We start from the raw sequence: 17,980 nt of genomic DNA on the forward strand, positions 1-17,980 counted from the left end.
AAAATATTGGAATATACTAAAAGAGGAAGTTATCAAAGGTTCTAAAGTTATTTACATGGTCAAATTTGGCCAAACAAATGGACATTTTATTTGTTCTAGTCTGGGTTTCCTATGCTATCCATAGGCCTTATGTGTAATACATTTGTGCAATAGAGTGTTTACATGAAGATTGTCTTGGTCGCAAAATTGGATCCTTATTTTTAATGTTTTTCTTCCTTTTTTTTAATATATCTAAATGTTTTAAAACATATATGATAATAATTTAGTGAACTGTAAATTTTTACAAATGGGTAGTAACTAACACTAAATTATAGCTTACTTGTTATGATGAATTATATTATCCGCTCAATGTTTTTGGAAGTTCAAAAGCGCTGTCAAAAGTGGTAGCTACACTTCTCTAAACCTAAACTTGAGAGAATATACCCAAACCCAAGCCCTATATGTGGCAGGTTCAAACAGACCCCTGCGACCATCTACCATGTGTTCTTGTCCAAAATGGATTTATGCTTAGGTTATTCAGGAATGGTTAGGTTATGGATTTATTGTTAGGCTAGGGGTTTATGGTTATGCAGGTCATTCTGTAAAAGACCTGCAAACACACCAAAAGTCAAATACTTGCCATGGCAATAAAATCTTTGTGATTGTGTTAATTGACAAATGCCTATTCAAGTTATGTATTTTGTAAAGTAACTGCAAGGCACTGCTCAGAGATATGCTTGAATAAACAGATCGGTAGGTGTGTAAGTAAATATATAGCTATGTGCTTTAGTAAATGTAAGTAAATCTATAGCTATGTGCTTTAATTTTACTGGAACGCAATCCTCTGGTTACCTCATGGATTTTCAAAATAAAGGTCCCGTCACCAACTATTCACCTTTCGGTGGTGAGCGATAGATGGCACTGGTGGTGTAAAACGCGACGCAGTCAGGCTAACGTAATGTCGTTGTAACGTCGTTGTAATGTCGATGGTAACGCGTCAGCTTTGTTTTGTTGCCTGTAGTCTCCAGGAGCGGCGGGACGCTTGAAATGAGAAGAGGCAAGTTATGTTATCGCTCTTCCTCTCCGCTTACCTAAGCGCAACGGACTACATATACACGCCTATACCTTTATCGATTCCTCACGAATGCACCATATTTAAAAGTAAGATTCTGTCGGTTCTGTCTTAAAGTATCGTTAATGGCAGTTATTATCAAGCAGCCAGCCAGCCAGCTAGCGTTAACTAGCTAACTCTACTCCTCGCACAAGCTAGCCAGCTAGCTAAGATAGCTAGGTTAGGTTAGTTAGGCTCTGTCTGAAAGTCTTTTTGCTCCTGATTTCCATCCTGGCTACAATAAAAGAAACCATAGTTGGCTAGATCGCTGGTTGCAGTTTTGATAGTTAGGAAGCTAACCTAGCTAGCTCAGCCCGCCAAGTGAGTTCTTGTTTGTTGTCCCAACAATATAGTTGGTGTGACCTTTTTTGACATCTAAATTGCTAATGAATAAAACAGTATTTATACAATGCTGTACACGTTGTTACCTTTAACGTTTTCATATGACTCTCTGGTCAAGGTAACAGAAATGGCACCCAAAAAGCAGAAGGACCACACCGCGAACATCTCTAGCTCCATCGAATCTGAAGACTTCAGTCTAGAGACCACAGTGCCCACGGAAGACATCTCGTCCTCAGACGAGAAAGATGGCTCACGTAAAGTCACGAAACAGCTACTGGAAAGGAAAGAACTGCTCCATAACATCCAACTCTTGAAAATAGAGCTGTCGCAGAAAAATCTCATGATTGATAATCTCAAAGTGGAACACCTTACCAAAGTACGGAATGCTATTAAATAAAAAAACAAAAACAAACCGTTATTAACTACATGGAAATAAAACAACTAACCCATATGATTAAGAGCATGCTAACTGAGGCCCATGTCTAGTGGCGTGAAGGCTGCTGATTAAGCTTTTTTTAATTTCCATGTAGTTAATGAAGTGTGTTTTCACATTTTTTTGATTGGAAGAGTGCCTTGTTTTCCCCTTTTATTTAATGTAATATTCCCTATAAAAGAGCACCTTCATCAGTTTTTCTTGGACGTTTTGCTAGACCATATATGTTCTTGGCAAATTTACTAATACTGACCTTCTAATATGATTTGCATATATTTAGATAATATAATCTTCTTTTGTCTTACATTAAATAGATTCTCTAGAATTTTTTTCTGATCAGACTAATTTGTATATATAGATTGAAGAATTGGAAGAACAACTGAATGACGCATTGCATCAGAAACAGGTGCTCGCCCTTCGCCTGGACAGTCAGCTAAAACTCCAACAGGATGAGAGCAGGTCAGACGCCAGTGATAAATATGCTAGTCCTCGAATATTTCTTGGATTAAAAAAAAAAAAGTTTTCATGCATGTCTGCATCTCTCTCAAATTCATAACTGGTCTCTCTCTGTGCCATTTTGTTTCCACCCTGCTTACATGTTGTACAGGAAGCAGCAGGCACTGAGGAAACAAGAGATGGATGGCATTTTGGTGCGGCAGAAGCAGCTGGAGGAGACCAACCGGCAACTGTGTGAGCGGGCCGGTGATGTCCGCCGCAGTCTTCGAGACCTGGAGCTGAGTGAGGAGAAGTACTCGGAACTGCGCGAGCTCCCAGAAGACAAGCTCTCCATCTCTGAATATGTGGCGGTGAGCGTACGGGGAATCTCACCCTGCAAGACTGCTCAGTTAGCTGTTTGACTTGAGCCAAAACTCAAGACAGTCCAGTAGAATAAGAAGTAAGGAATACTTTTTGTTGGACAATCTTGTTTTGCATGAAATGGTCCAACTTTATTAAATGCCCCCTAGGTTTGTTGTTTCTACAAACCTTGTTCTGTTTTTGCTGTTTGTTTTTGTAGGTTTGCAGTCTGCCAAATTTGAGTATGTCAAATGACTAATGATCCCTTTCTGATGGTTATCAAAAACATATTTTGGTACATGCTAATGAATTTGCATGTTTGCTTGGTAACCATTTTTAATTCCATATTTGTAACTGAGCTTGGTCTTCTTGTGTGTGCGTGTGTATTAAGGCTTCACAATTTATTCTATGTTACTCAAAGCAACAATTTGACTTTAGCAATTAACACCATTCACAAACGAGGACTTACAGTGACAAACGCCTTGCTTATTATATCAGCATGGTTATGAATCACTGAACCTCTCACCATGCAATGAGAACCACTCAAAGACCTTAGATATTCTTGTTCATTGTGCAAATGCTCAGTGACCAGATGGTCCCAGGCTCAGCGACAAGGTTTCATGAGATGATCCCCATTTGGAATCCTGGACCCTGGCAGATGGCTTCTGAAGTTATCCATGTAGAATTACCAGACCATGATTTGGCTGGCTTCTATGGTCCTAGGTCCGCTTCTATGAGACGGTGATGCCGTTGAGGTCACTGGTGACGGAGCTGCAGGTGAAGAAGAGCAACATGAGTGAGGACCTAGACAGCCATCGCAACCAGATCAAAACCCTCATGGAGGTAAGACCGATCCAAACACACATGCTTCTGGTGTAGTAAACATAATCCTTGGGAAAAGGTTTCAATCGGTGCAAGTTTTTCTATAATGTTTTGCCAGAAATGGTCTTTGGCGCGCCTGATCATAGCTGATCTGATAGTAGTATCTGTTGTACAAATTCAAATTTGCATTTGAGAGCATACTTATGGCATCTTAAACTACAAATGATTAATCTGTAACTGGTCTTATGTATATCTTATTTGGCTTTGCAACTCCATGAGGATCTTTTTGACAACCATACCTCAAAGGTCATCACAAAGGTCAAAACAGAGTTGCCCACAACAGTCAAGTTGAGCTTAACAGCGCACTGTTCAGCAGCGTTGGAGAATCTGGGCCTTCGGTCCAATTATTTTTTGGGTTGAGTAGCGGCATGGTTTTCCCCCGTTTTTGTTGACACTTGAACCTGCATTCAGAGCTACGAGGAGGAGAGGAGAGCCCGCTCTGAGCTGGAGCTCCGCTGTCAGAGGGTGACCCTGGAGCTGGCCGACACGAAGCAGCTCATACAGGACGATGACTACAGACGGCAGAACTACGACAAAGTCAAGCGGTGAGGGTGAGGAGTTGCCAGGCAGGTTATGCGGAATCAAGTTATCCTCCCGAGGCTCTGGCCCATTTAACACCCAACTCTGTGTTTCAACTTGTTGAGTTTTTTTCCTCCCTGCAATCCCTGCAATTTATGATCTTGTCAGTCAACAAGCTCATCTATTTGAAGTGCTTTGTTGTGTTTGGGGAGGAGGGGGCTGTGTCGTGGCTATTGATGGATTAACTGTGGGCTACAGAGGTTGAAGCCTGTGGTCTACAGGTGTGCGGAGCAAAGGGCTAAAAGAGACAAACAAGACTGGAATCTTTTTTTTTTTTTTTTTTTTTTCTTTTTTCTTCTCCCCCCCCCTGTTTTTACATTTAGCATTTCTTCGGACAAGCTAGCAAAATGCATTAAATGATGGCAGCTCCCAGGAACTTTGAGAGAGGTTCACAAACAAAAGCAATGCTAGAGCACAAGCTGAGAATACATAAAACTCCTAAATAAACCATATATTTTAGAACTGGTCAAGCAACTGTCATTTCTAACAGTCATTTGCTAGGCTCTAGTCCTGTTCAGAATGTGTGCCTATGTGTGCTTATTTTCCTGTTGCATCAGGTTTAGTGTAGACATACTGTTTTTAATGCTTCCTATTGTCATATTCATTATGATGTAGATCTATATTGCTCTTATTAAATTTCATAGCCTAGGACAACAAAAGGGCTTAATCTGACCATGGTCATGGTAAATGACCCTGTCCAGTGTTTGACCTTTAGTTTGTCTCATCAGCATGTCTGATACGTTCCCTTAAGCAGATTTATGTATGCTCTTCTAATATTGCGACTACCTGCTGTGAGTGTGTGAGTGTGTGAGTGTGAGAGTGTGTGAGTGTGAGAGTGCGTGTGTGAGAGTGCGTGTGTGAGAGTGCGTGTGTGAGAGTGCGTGTGTGAGAGTGCGTGTGTGAGAGTGCGTGTGTGAGAGTGCGTGTGTGAGAGTGCGTGTGTGAGAGTGCGTGTGTGAGAGTGCGTGTGTGAGAGTGCGTGTGTGAGAGTGCGTGTGTGAGAGTGCGTGTGTGAGAGTGCGTGTGTGAGAGTGCGTGTGTGAGAGTGCGTGTGTGAGAGTGCGTGTGTGAGAGTGCGTGTGTGAGAGTGCGTGTGTGAGAGTGCGTGTGTGAGAGTGCGTGTGTGAGAGTGCGTGTGTGAGAGTGCGTGTGTGAGAGTGCGTGTGTGAGAGTGCGTGTGTGAGAGTGCGTGTGTGAGAGTGCGTGTGTGAGAGTGCGTGTGTGTGTGTGAGTGTGAGTGTGAGTGTGTGTGTGAGTGTGTGTGTGCGTGAGTGAGTGTGCGTGAGTGTGTGCGTGTGAGTGTGTGTGAGAGTGTGTGAGTGTGAGTGTGTGTGTGTGTGTGAGAGTCGGTGAGCTCAGCAGTGATGGAAGCTAGATTGTTCTCGTTTGGCTCAGAGAGCGAGACGGCTATGAAGGGGAGGTGCAGGAGCTGAGAAAGAAGCTTACGATGACGGACCTGACACAGACCGCCCTGACCAAGGAGAGGAACGACCTCAGTAAAGCGGTAACGGACTCTCAGTAAAACGGTAACGGCCAAATAAATCTCGTCTTCATCCTTGCACTTTCTACTCTCCTCCTCTTCCCCGGCAGGTGGCCACCCTGCAGCAGTCGGTCACTCTGCTCCAGAAGGATAAGGACTACCTATCCAGGCAGAACATGGAGCTGAATGTGCGCTGTGCCCATGAGCAGGAGCGATTGGACAGGCTGCAGGGCCAGCTGGATGACACCAAGAAGGCCCGCGAGGAAGCCTACGACAAATATGTGGCTTCCAGGTCTGTGTTCGCGTGCCCACGGACTCCAGACACCTTGAGCATTGGGATCTGGGTTTAATTGTAGGGTCTTCACCCATCTGCCCACACACACACTTTGGCCCGACAGCTCATGAAAGACGCAGCAGTTAGCCGATCAGATCAGCCTTGTTTTGGTGTGCTGGGCACTGTCATCCCTGCAGAAAGTTCTGACCCTCCTCTCCACCAGGGAGCGCTACAAGACCGAGTACGAGAATAAACTGCGTGATGAGCTGGAGCACATCCGACTGAAGACCAGCAGCGAGATCGAGAGCCTGCAGCGTGCCTCCAAGGAGATGTATGAGCGGGAGAACAGGTGACGTCCTTGCTAAAGCCTGATGGCTCGTTGCACGCTCCCTACAGAAAAGCCCCACGAAGCCGCGCAAGCGTCACCTGCTGGTGTTCAAAGTCAGAGGCTCGTGCCCCTTTCAGCTTGTGTCCTGTTCCTAGCTGTTGTCTTGAATGTTTGTGCCACAATGCTGGAAGAAAGTCTGCCTCACATTGGCATACACACTTTTTCCTGTCTGTGCGTGTGTGTGAGGGAGAGAGAAGATTAATGTGTCAGACAGAAAACTGATAGTCTGGAGAATTTATGGTCCCAGTTGGACATATTGTGTTTTCGTGTAATAACTCACCAGAACAGGAACTATAGGGCTTGACATTTCACCTGATGAGTTGGATCCAGTGCATCAGAGCAGGGCTTTTCACCTCCAGTCCTAAGGCCTCACCTCCCTCCTATTACCAAGTCTTTTCTTTTCCCACCTTGAAAACAGGGTTTTCATCACCAGTTCTGCAGTTACATGCTTTCCCTGGTGGAGCATACCTGAACCAGCTCATGAAGGGCTTGATAATGAGCTGGTGCGCATGTTCAGGTGTGCTAGACCAGGGAAAACATGAAATTGCAGAATTAGAGCTGAAAACCCCTGTTTTAGTGCGGGGAAAACAGAAGAATCGTAAATACGTGAGGTATGCATCTGGAACCACTGTATAATGCCAGAACTCCTTGTCATTGGGAATCCTTTCTTTTGATAAAGAACTGAGATATCAAGTGTCAACAGACTTCACATGCTGTCCCATGGAGCCACGGGTGGTATTCCCTAAATGGCCACCAGGGGTGTTGTAAGTTGAATGAATTCACCTTGCTAAAGAACTAGGGTTAATTAGTCACTGAGGAAAATGATCATTTTAGCCAAAGGTTCAGTGATCTGCAGTACAGAATTTAAAAATGTCAGTTTAATGACTCCTATGTAGTTCTAATGCCTGATTAGTGATTCATTGCCCAATGGCTAGGCTGGGGTTAAGTCGAGGTTTTAACTAATATGGTGCATATTATGCTTTGGCAAATCTATATGAGGTCAGCACACTTGACATGCATTTCTAACTGGGCTGGGTTTCCCAAAAGCTCCATAAAACAAAGATTGTCTTTAAATGTTATAGCAAGAACACTGAACACTCGCTCTCTCTAGATGATCTCAACAATACAATGTTTCTGGGAAACGGGGCCCTGTCCAGACTCCAGACTTGTAATAAAATAATATATATATTTGTCTTAATTTTTCTTTCTTCCCTGCAGGAACCTTCGTGAGGCACGAGATAATGCTGTCCTCGAGAAAGAACGAGCGGTCAGTGCGGAGAGGGAGGCGCAGACCAACTACGACCGGCTCCTGGATCAGTGAGTTCCTGTGCATCCACACTTTAGACCTCTGGGAAACTGATCCCAGAACAGCCGTGGCTAGCCCTTTCTCGCTGAACATGCGTGACATTTTTCCTCATCACATAGCCAAGATCTTGGTTGTAAATTCATTAAAAAAAAACCCCCAGAGGAATGTTCTTTACAAAAGTATGACACAGAGAGGTGGTATGCACAGTCCACTGTTGTAACAGTGACACTTCCTGTGAAAGACACACTTTCAGAAGATGGGATTAGACTTCTATAGTAAGGCAATTCTATATTAATAGTACATTTTCATACCTGGAGGTCAAAGTCCTTTACATGAGGGAAAGATAAAAATAAAAAGGTAATGAAATAAGGGCATTAATTAAAAGAATAAGCTTGGCTAACACTGGAATAAAAAAGTAAAAATTAATTTAAATTGGATGAAAATAATTTAACGTGCAGTGTTAAAATGTAGCTGAAATAATGTACAAGTCTTCAAGCTCAATTATACACATGAGAATAGTAAGGTTTAATCTGTATTTAAAAATAGCTACATTTGGGAAGTCCTTCTAGAAATTGTTTTGGTTGTGTATAGTGCATAAAAAGCTAGACACTGCTGCACTGTGTTTTAGTTGAAATCCTGGGCTCTACTAACAGATCTGTATTTATTAGGCTAAGAAACCTACTGTGTTTATATGCTATAAGCATTTCAAAATGTATTTTGGACCTAATCCATTTAATGATGTATAGACTAGTAGAGTGTGGTGATTTTAGAATTGGCATAAAAAAAATTTGAATAGGCTGTGGATATTGAATGGTCTTTTGCGGAAGTTTGAGTTTCTTCTAGGCCTTAAATCTTTAGACATTAAAGCTTTGATTCTAGCTTCTTTTTTGAGATGATAGAAGGCATAGTATTTTGATATTTTGATATGCCTAGTGAAGATGTGTAGGATCTACCCAATTTATGTAAATGCAGCAGCAAGATCTAGTAATACCAAAAGTAATGTTTTATCATATGCAATTTTAACACCTTTTATAAGAGCCACCTATTTCTGAAAGTCAGTTAGCATAGTCTCAAGACATGTAGGCAAACCAAGATGCTGATGTTGATTTCTAAGATGCTGAACTTCAGTCTTTTATATTCAGTTGTATTATATTGTGATATTTTAATGAGGGTGAAGATAGAAATGGCATTAGGCATGGGCTGATGAACAATATTGAATATTGCAATTATTAAAATTATTAAATTAGTATGTTGGTACTAATTTAGTACATGCACATTTCCACCTGATTTTTTTCAAATTTCTTTTAACTATTCTCCTTTTACAAACACTCTAAAACAGGGTTGAGGGTTTCTTTAAAATGTATTTTGTTGCAGATTACTGATTGTTAGACACATTTTAACAGGTAATCCTAAAGATTACTATATTAAAGAAATGTAACTTAATTATTTTCCATAACTGTTGAATTACTTTTTAATGTATTGACTGCTAAAAAGTGCTGAAGCACTGGTCCCTTACATTGTGTCCTCCAACTTTACAACTGTGAAAAATACTTAGAAATGAGTCCCCATCTTAAAAACGTTTACCATTTGCCGACAAATGCAATATTAATATACCAAACTTAATGTTAATACTTTCGAACATGATTTATTTCTTAAGAAAATGTCAATGAATCAGAAAGGACTGGCCGAGCACCATTCCAGTAATCAAATTTAGATCAAGTGCTAAGTTGAATAGATACACAAAAGAGACACTTGTCTGAGTGTGCAATCTGGTTTTTACAAGGAATTCTGGCCAAGGACATGCCATCCCATCAGACGTTCAGAGATCTGAAAGAACTTCTGCAGTCCCCCTTTAACTAGACGTCCTGCTACCAGTTGTCACACTTAAAAAAACAAAACAATGTTGGCTTCCACCAAGGCGAGTTCTACCACATGCTGCTAGATATGGTGGTACCACCCATATTAATAGTACGTGCACACTTGGTCTGTCCTGTCCACACCACCCATATGTATGTGATTGTCCTCCACCCGCAAAGGATTCTTCACAGTCCTGTGGGCAGTGAGACTGCTACAGCACACCCATAAAGGTGTCATGGAGGTGTACAAAACTGTCACAATTCCAGTCTCACAGATTGGACCATTTTCATAGAAAGGTGCTCTGCTTTCTTCAGCCCCAGCGTCCTCAGCTGGGGATGCGTTCACTGATGGTTGATATAGACCAACTGTGTAGGTATTCATTCTCTGGCCCTTGATATAGACCAACCTACAAGCTCCTGCATTATCTTTCTGCAGGTCTCATTAGCCAGTCTGGGTGAGTGCAAACATTGTTCATACAGTGTCCATACAAACCATCATCACAGGATTTTATCATCTGATAACGATTAGATAATGTAAAAACATTTGACGTCCACGTCGCTGACTGACTAATCTGTGATTTATCTTCAAATAAACACAAAAGGAAATTAATTTAATCAAGATCACTTTTACTGAACATAAATAATGTCATGATACAAATATGCATATCCACAATAAACAAATCTCTTGCGTTCATGGTAAAAAAAAAAAAGTGCATTAATGTAAAGAAAGAGGCATGAATCGTTCATAAAAGTTCTCTCAGAAACTTTTGCTTCAATTCCTAAGTTGAACAGCAGTTGGCAATAGGTGGTTGGAGAAAGAATAAGGAGTAAATGGTTCATGTTAAGTTGTAATGTAGTAAATAATCACAATATTTTTAAAAGGCGCGCACACACAATAGAATTACACAATTACCCCCCAATATTAGGAATAATTACAAACATAATACTACGAATCGACTACAAATATAATTTAAAACATTTTTTTATTGCTTCTAGAAAACATATTTGTGTTGTGAAAAGTAAAAATCAAAAGTCAGCACAATTACTCTGTCCAGTGCCCACTGAATTTAAATTGCTGAAGTATTTTAAATCGCATGCATGTTGGTCTGAAAGGCTGAAAAGGTAAACGGATTAGCAGTTATTGCTGTACTGCTTTAACAAAAAACATTTCCTCAGAGGCTGGGTATCTGCACATGAATCAAAACTATTGTTGTCCTTTAGCGTAGCTTTTGGTTCTCCATCACTCTCCCACTGAGATGCTGCATTTAGACTTCATAGGGACTACACCAACACGGAAATAGTGCTATGATTATTAGAGATGGTAATCACTTGTCTAAATTTACATTATTGCCCAAGCCTTCAGGGTGTGGTCTCATTACTTTTCTGTTAGGTACTGAAAATAAATCTAATGTTTCTAATTTTATAGTGGAAGGACTTGAATATGTATTTAAATTTTCTCAAAAAAAGGTGTTCTGTTTTGGGTGGTTTATGTATTGACATAATTACTGAGAATGTAAGTGCACAAGTACACTCCGAGCTTAAAGGTACCCTGCCTAATATTTCAGTCTGATCTGCTGTACCCCTGAAAATGAGGTTTGAAGATGCTCGACTTGTTATATTCAGAATTCAAGTAGTGCTTGTTGGCACGTCTGCACGTTTTTCCCTCCATACCACAGTTTCTACAGAGGACCAAATAAACGTGTGTCGTCTGTGTCTGTGTCTGTGTGTCTCTGTGTGGAATAGTTGCTGCTGTAATGTGTGTGAACACTGTATAGTTAATGAGTCATCATTCTGTTCCTATGCCCCAACTTCATGTGTTGGTGGAAGGGGGGGTCTGGTGATGCCACCAGCCAGTTCTTCATGCTTTGTGCTGAAGTGTAGTGCATCAGTGAAGCCACATGCAGCCAGCATGGTTCTGCCCTCTGGTAGTGGCTAGAGGGCTTGCTTAGCAGTGACTAAGCTAGCTGCTTGGTACAGAGCAAGTCTGTTACTGTCAGTCATATCAGCCAGATCAATGACTAATAAATGCCACTGTCTTCTTGTCAACAGCATCTCCTCCTGTATGTTGAACTATGATGGTACATAGAGATATAGCTGATAACTCTTAGTTACACTGCTGCCCACAAGGCTTGTTATTGCATCCAGAGTAGAAGAAATCACCACGCCGCCCCGGTTGCTGTAGAAAACAGTCATGAGGCTTTATTTCTTATTGGTATACTCCATGCGTAATGATCTTTATCAAATGCTATGTTTTCCTGTGGCATCACCATGGAAAATACCTGTTTCTGATTAGTGTGTCCATTATTCGTTTATGCTTTTATATAGGGACACGGTGCTGTTGGTAGTATATGCATGAGGTGGGAGACTAAAAAGTTAGATCAATAAATTAAATAAACGGGTTGCATAGACAACAATGTTTACAACAGTAAAGTTTAGAACTGCAATTTTCACTACTGAGTTGCCGTGTGAGTCCATATAAATGAGAGAGACAGACAGATGTTCTGCTGCTGCAAAGAAAAGGCTTCCTGTGAAGCAGCATTGCTAGAGCACAGGCACAGTATTAAACAGGCACCAGCGTAGCGTGCTAATGTCCTAATTACCCAGTTCCCTCACCTGCCCGTAACTTGCATTCTGTAATGTACTGAAGTAGTTACTGTACTTTATCCTGTACTTGCCCTGCTGGGAAAGTTGCTCTCTTGTAAGAAGCCAGATGCCTCCAAAGCCCCGCCGTGGCCTAAACCCCTGTAAAGCATACTCCAGTGAGGACACACTGTATTGTCATTATTTAGGTCTGTGATCATGTCATCTTATAAACGACACAGCAGATTAGTTCTGAAATCAGCAAATATCCATTTAAATGTATGGCATTTAGCAGATGCTTTTATGCAGCTTACAATAGTTAATGAGTGCAGTTTGAGCAATTGGGGGTTAAGGGCCCCACATTGGTAGCTGGGCAGTGGTGGGGTTTGAACCAGCAACCTTTTGGGTACTAGTCTAATACTTTTACTCCTGAGCCACCCCTGGAGGGTACAGCATGGGTGTCAGTTCAGGAATGATAAAAGCGAAGGAGGGAAACAACTGTCCTTTTAGAAGTTAATACCTGTAATTATTGTTCATGGCGGTATTCATTAGAACAGAGTCAGACAAACATCAGATGCCTGCCGTAGTTTCACAGGCTTCAGAGGGAATGGCTATTTCTTGTTTGACATGACATCTTTAATCATGGCATCATTCTAGCTTATTTATTTTTCACATTAGCCCATTGTTGCCTGGGTTGCCTGACATCCAATCAAAGCGCGGTACTTAAATCCTAACCATGCTCCTTTGGCGTCTATGCCCTTGCCAACTCTTATTCAAAATGAAAGGTGGAAAAAAATCCAAAACATTTTAAATCTGATGGGATGTTTACATTGCTTTACGTATGTTTCATTCTCAGAACACAGCCAGAAAGTCTTCAGTAAATCTAATTTTGCAGTCCCTTTTTTCCCTACTCTTGAGAAGAGTGCAATTAGTTATTGAGTCATCATTCTGTTCCTGTGCCCGAACTTGATGTAGTGTTGGTGGAAGGGGGGGGTCTGGTGCATGGATCTACTCGGGTAGGTCTGGTGATGTCACCAGCCGGTCCTTCATGCGTTGAGTCATCTCTGTGCTGAAGTGTAGTGCGTCAGTGCAGCCCACTGCAGGTGCGCCGCATGCAGCCAGTGCGGTTTCTGCCCTCTGGTAGTGGCTAGAACAGTCAGTGGATCTTGGTCAAGAGTGACTAGCCAAGCTGGTCAGAACAGAGTGAGCTATTTGCTACCTGTGGAGACTGTGACCAAAGCGTCCATTCATATATGAACATTGGAATGTGAAACTAATTAAATGATTCTAAATCATTCCAGAGGTGCAGTGTTATTTCTGAGTCTTCATTTCTCTTCAGCACTGGGTATAGCGCACATATGACTGTTAGGATATATCAAAGGTTCAGTCAAAACGTTTTTTCTGTTGATTTACCTTCTGTACTCGCAACATTATTTTTTAAATGATTATTTCCTCTTCATATATTTACATGTGATCGTATTAAATAAGTTATAAAAAGCAAACTGAGGTAAAGGTAGGCCTTCTGCGTACAGACACATGCAGCTTTGGGTCTGGCTGTGACTTATTGAAGACATGCACGTGGGACGCGTGAGGTAGCCCCCTCAGGTCGTGCACAGTGACGTACGTGTTGCCTGAGCAAGCTTTCCAAACTGCCTCAGAGGACTCGCATGCTACAGCCTTGGGGGCTCGTACAGGATCAGCGTGTTCTTCCAAACTTGGCATCGTTAATGTTCAGAGCTGCCTTTTTGAAGTGTCTCTCTTGAAAGTGCCAGCATGTCTGCTGCTCCACCCAGAGAGCGCACCGGGTGAAAACGCCGCTTGGCAGTAATTAATCGGTTAACGTTTGTTGTTAATACCTCGTTTGGTGGCTGCACCTCTTCAAGGCCTTGACTTGCTCTGGCTTTGCAGGATCTTTTCTGGTTTATATGTTTCTTAGAAAATTTGTTTCTTTGTTTTATGTATGTATTTTCCAAGCTTTCCTATCTTTGACAGCTTCTTTCAGTTCTTTCATTTGCATGTTCATGTCAGCCTTGATTGTATCTAACCAACGTATTCTTTGGTGTCGACGTCTTCTGGACCCACTAACAACGCCGAGCATTAGTGATGTTTCCGGGGAATTGGCTCGCATGACACATCTGAAATAGGAGAGCTGCTGCTTGGTGATTTTGCCCTCTAATGTTTTTGGTTTGACACGTTCTAGAACCGTCCTGTTTGTGACCATATCCGTCCACGAGATGCACAGCATTCGCCTCCAACACCATAGCTCAAAAGCATCAATTTTCCTTCTGTCTGCCTTTTTCAGGGTCCAGCTTTCACATGCATACATGGGAATTGGAAATATGATTGCATTGACCATGCAGATTTTTGTTGCAATGGTAATATCTTTATTCTTCCATATCTTTGCCATCCCTTGCATTGCATTGCGGCAATTCTTCAGTGCGATTCTTCGTTTGTTTTCTGGCCCTGGTTCGCCACTGCAGTTGATCTTGGATGCTAGGAAGATGAAGTGTTGAACCGATTCGATTTCTTCATTGTCGATTTTTATATGTGCTCTACCATTGCCTGTTGTCAGTTTTTTTGTTTTCTTGATATTCAGGTACAGTCCCATGCGTTCACTTTCTTCAAGTCGGATCAAATATTTTAGGTCTTTTATGCTTTCTGCAAGCAAAGTTGTCATCAACATATCGAAGATTATTGATATTTCTCCAACCAATTTTCACTCCAACTGACGATTCATCCAAATTGCATCTTCTCAGAATCTTTTCGGCATACAGATTGAACAGGACTGGCGATAGAATGCAGCCTTGTCGCACGCCTTTCTTGATCTCAAACAGGTCAGTGTTACCAAAAGCTGTTCTGACTGTAGCTTCTTGTCTTATACAGAGCAACTGAATTAGTTTTACCAGATGTCCTGGGATGCCCATTTCCTTCAGACATTTCCACAGCTTGACGTGTTCAACACAGTCAAAAGCTTTGCTGTAGTCAATAAAACGCGTACAGATTCTTTTGATATTCACGGGTCTTCTCCATAATCCAGCCCAGATTTGCAATTTGATCTCTAGTTCCGCGTTCCTTACGAAATCCAGCTTGGACATCTGGGAGCTCCCTTTCAATTAATGTAGCCATGTGTTTCTGAATAATCTTCAGTAGAATTTTACTTGCATGTGATTTTTTTTTCCTTCTTTTTTTTTTCTTTCATGGAATAGTTTGCTTTGCTGTGTGTTGATTTGTTTCTTTCCCACAGTTCATCTGGATCTTTCGCATTTGTGTCCAGTATCTGAAATCTATTTTTTATTTCAACTGCATATTGAACTGGGATGTTATTTGTGTCAAAACGTTGCATTTCAGGAGACCTTTTGATGGTGTTAAATCGTAGTTTGATTCGTGCAACAAGCAGCTGATTGTCAGAACAACAATCCGCACCAGGAAGCCTTTTGACTGCTTGCATTGAGCTCTTCCTTCGTTGTTGACAGGAAGTGGTCAATCTGGTTGCGGTGTTGTCCATTTGGAGCTGTCCACATATATAAGCGGCGTTTTGGTTGCTCAAACCACATGTTTGCAGTCAATAGATGATTTTCCTGTCCGCATTGAATCAAATGGTCACAAGCCTCATTCTGTTCTCCTAGTCCAAATTTTCCTACAACTGGTTTTTCCTCTCCCGCACCTACTTGCATTGCAATCTCTGGCAATGAAGATGGTGTCCTTGGCGGGGACTTGGTCAATTGCTTGCTGGAGCTCCCCATAGAATTTTTCTACATCTTCTTCTTCTTCTGTGTCCGTGGTGGGAACATAAACCTGCAGGATTGTAAGTGAGCGAGGCTTTGCATTGAAGCGAACAGAAATGACTGTCGCTGATGGCGTTAAAACATTGGATGACCTTAGCGATTTTCCTATTCGCTATAAGGGCTACTCCATTGTTTGATGTCATTTCCAGAGTAACTGTGTAATTTTCCAGTGTAGCTCGCTAATACCAAGAATATCAATGCTGAGTCGTTCCATTTCAGCTTTGACTATGTCCAGTTTGCCTGTATTCAGGCCATGCACGTTCCATGTCCCAAAGTTGTGAAACTTCGTTAAAGGCAGGCAGTTTCTTTCACCTGGGGTGGGATCAGCAGGCTGGAGTCCACAAGGCTTTGTCCAGCTCACATCATTAAATCCCAAGCTACTTGAAATTCATCCTTCTCCTTCTTCTTCCCTGGCCGATTGTCGGGTGCTTTCCGGCCCAGGGGGCCCACCTTCCGACACCATATACGAGTCTCTTCGGTTTTGTTCCGATAAATTATTTTGGCAAAAATAGTGGAGTAGTTTTCCATTGCTATCTCCCCCCCTTCCCATTAATCTGGGCTTGGGACCAGCATGTAGCTGTTGCCAGCCACATGGCTGGGTTGTTTTATGTATAGAAACCAAAGCAGAAAAAGGCCAAGCAGTCGGGATGTAAACGGTGAGGTCTCCCTTAGCACCTAACCCAGTCAGCCTCTACCATTTCATCACTGCTGCTGTGGAGGGGGTGTACATCTCCCCCCCCACCCCTTGGTGTGATGGTTCTACCTCCACCATTCTCCCCAAGTCCAGAGCCCTTATTTGCCCATGTCACAGGCGCGCAGTGACACTGCATTCCAGTCACATGCCAGGCATTCCAGCGGATCTTCATCGCACAGTTGGGCATACCGTGCGATTTTCCGGCCCGGGAAGCGGATAGCTCGCATTCATGCAAAGGAGGATTTGGGTGGACTGTGTATGTGTGTGCGTGCGTGTGCATATTGGTGTGTGAGGTTGACAGATGCTGTTTTACTGCTGTTGCCCACCTCCACCCCCCACCCCCCCCCAACACTCCAATAGAACTCCAGAGGTCTCCGTCCGCTGACGGCGCCTCCTCACACTATTTTGATGAGGCTGAATAAAAGTGAAGAATGGAAATCATAGATGGCCTTGTGTGGAGTTGCATATGGGCGAGTGAATCAGTTTGTGAAAAGTGGGCAAAGTTTACGGGGAGATCAAATGCCCACAGATACATGTATGTTTACATTAACCATCCCATTTGCCCTTCATGACACAGCTTTCACTGAAATGTCAGTAGTGGTGGTGGTGTTGTTTGCCATAATTTGCCTCCTGTTTTTGTTTTTTTACACATTGACATCTCACTAGACTAAAAAAACTAGGCACACGTGTGGCTTATGTAACTCTTTTAATATTAGTCTAGTGATACCGTATTTGTAACTGTACTCTACACTACATGACACCACAACTGACTGGCTCCTAATAACTACTCCTGAAATAACTACAACTAAATCTATGGAATAAGTGAGTTGGTAAAAGAGTTGTTAGATGGATATTGGATATTTTTGGTAGACCACAAGAAACGTTGTCACTTTGCCGAATAGCGTGCTGATGATTATTAGAGAAGCCCCTCTCGGGTTTTCAGTAGTGTCCGATAGCCATCAGTATCACAGATGATGTCAGATGTAGTGGTTCCTGGTAAGCGAACACTTGAGCTAAATGCTGTGCATATTCTGTGTTGGACGGCACATGGGATTCTGGCTCGCGTTGGAATGCTTATGTGACAGTTCCTCTGCACACTCGTGATCCCCTCTCACTTTCCGAACTGCTATGATCACTCAGTCGATTGACACAAATCAACTGCATCTCTTTGAAATGTTTTCCAGCATATAGACTTGAGCCTTCCTGCACATAGCCAGTGCCCGTTTATTTTGGAAGTAACTCCTTTCGTGCTCTGCTTAAGGTTTTCTGATAAGCAGTGATATTCGACACTCTCTATAATGCCTCTAGAGATCTTCACTCTGCTTTCTGTCCAACACCTAAAGCATTTAATCTGGCCTAAATCACCATAGTGACTGAGTAACATGGTGCACCATATATAAGAATATTGCATGACAGTGGAGAAGCCTGAAAAAAGATCCATCCTGCCAGGCTCACCCGGCTGCTATTAAATATAGATTTCTGATACAGTGTGAACA

The 17,980-nt window shown here is 42.2% G+C and overlaps 1 protein-coding gene across 2 annotated transcripts in view; it reads left to right on the top strand.

Moving 5' to 3' along the window:
* Positions 1–981: 981 nt before the first annotated feature.
* Positions 982–17,980, top strand: part of pibf1 (progesterone immunomodulatory binding factor 1) — a 31,537-nt gene continuing 14,538 nt past the window's right edge. The window contains exons 1-10 of one of the 2 annotated variants that reach the window (XR_014118162.1): positions 982–1,140; positions 1,551–1,808; positions 2,224–2,324; positions 2,473–2,671; positions 3,384–3,503; positions 3,954–4,087; positions 5,517–5,625; positions 5,712–5,893; positions 6,099–6,224; positions 7,482–7,580. Coding sequence is in view for 1 of the 2 variants with exons in the window: in XM_035535138.2 (XP_035391031.1) it covers positions 1,560–1,808; positions 2,224–2,324; positions 2,473–2,671; positions 3,384–3,503; positions 3,954–4,087; positions 5,517–5,625; positions 5,712–5,893; positions 6,099–6,224; positions 7,482–7,580 (1,319 nt within the window). In the remaining variant the exon portion in view is untranslated. The remainder of the gene's footprint in view (positions 1,141–1,550; positions 1,809–2,223; positions 2,325–2,472; positions 2,672–3,383; positions 3,504–3,953; positions 4,088–5,516; positions 5,626–5,711; positions 5,894–6,098; positions 6,225–7,481; positions 7,581–17,980) is intronic. The other variant, XM_035535138.2, reaches the window with a different exon arrangement.

The sequence above is a fragment of the Electrophorus electricus genome, chromosome 18 (assembly GCF_041902795.1).
Source record: "Electrophorus electricus isolate QZ-2024a chromosome 18, ASM4190279v1, whole genome shotgun sequence".
NCBI lineage: Eukaryota > Metazoa > Chordata > Actinopteri > Gymnotiformes > Gymnotidae > Electrophorus > Electrophorus electricus.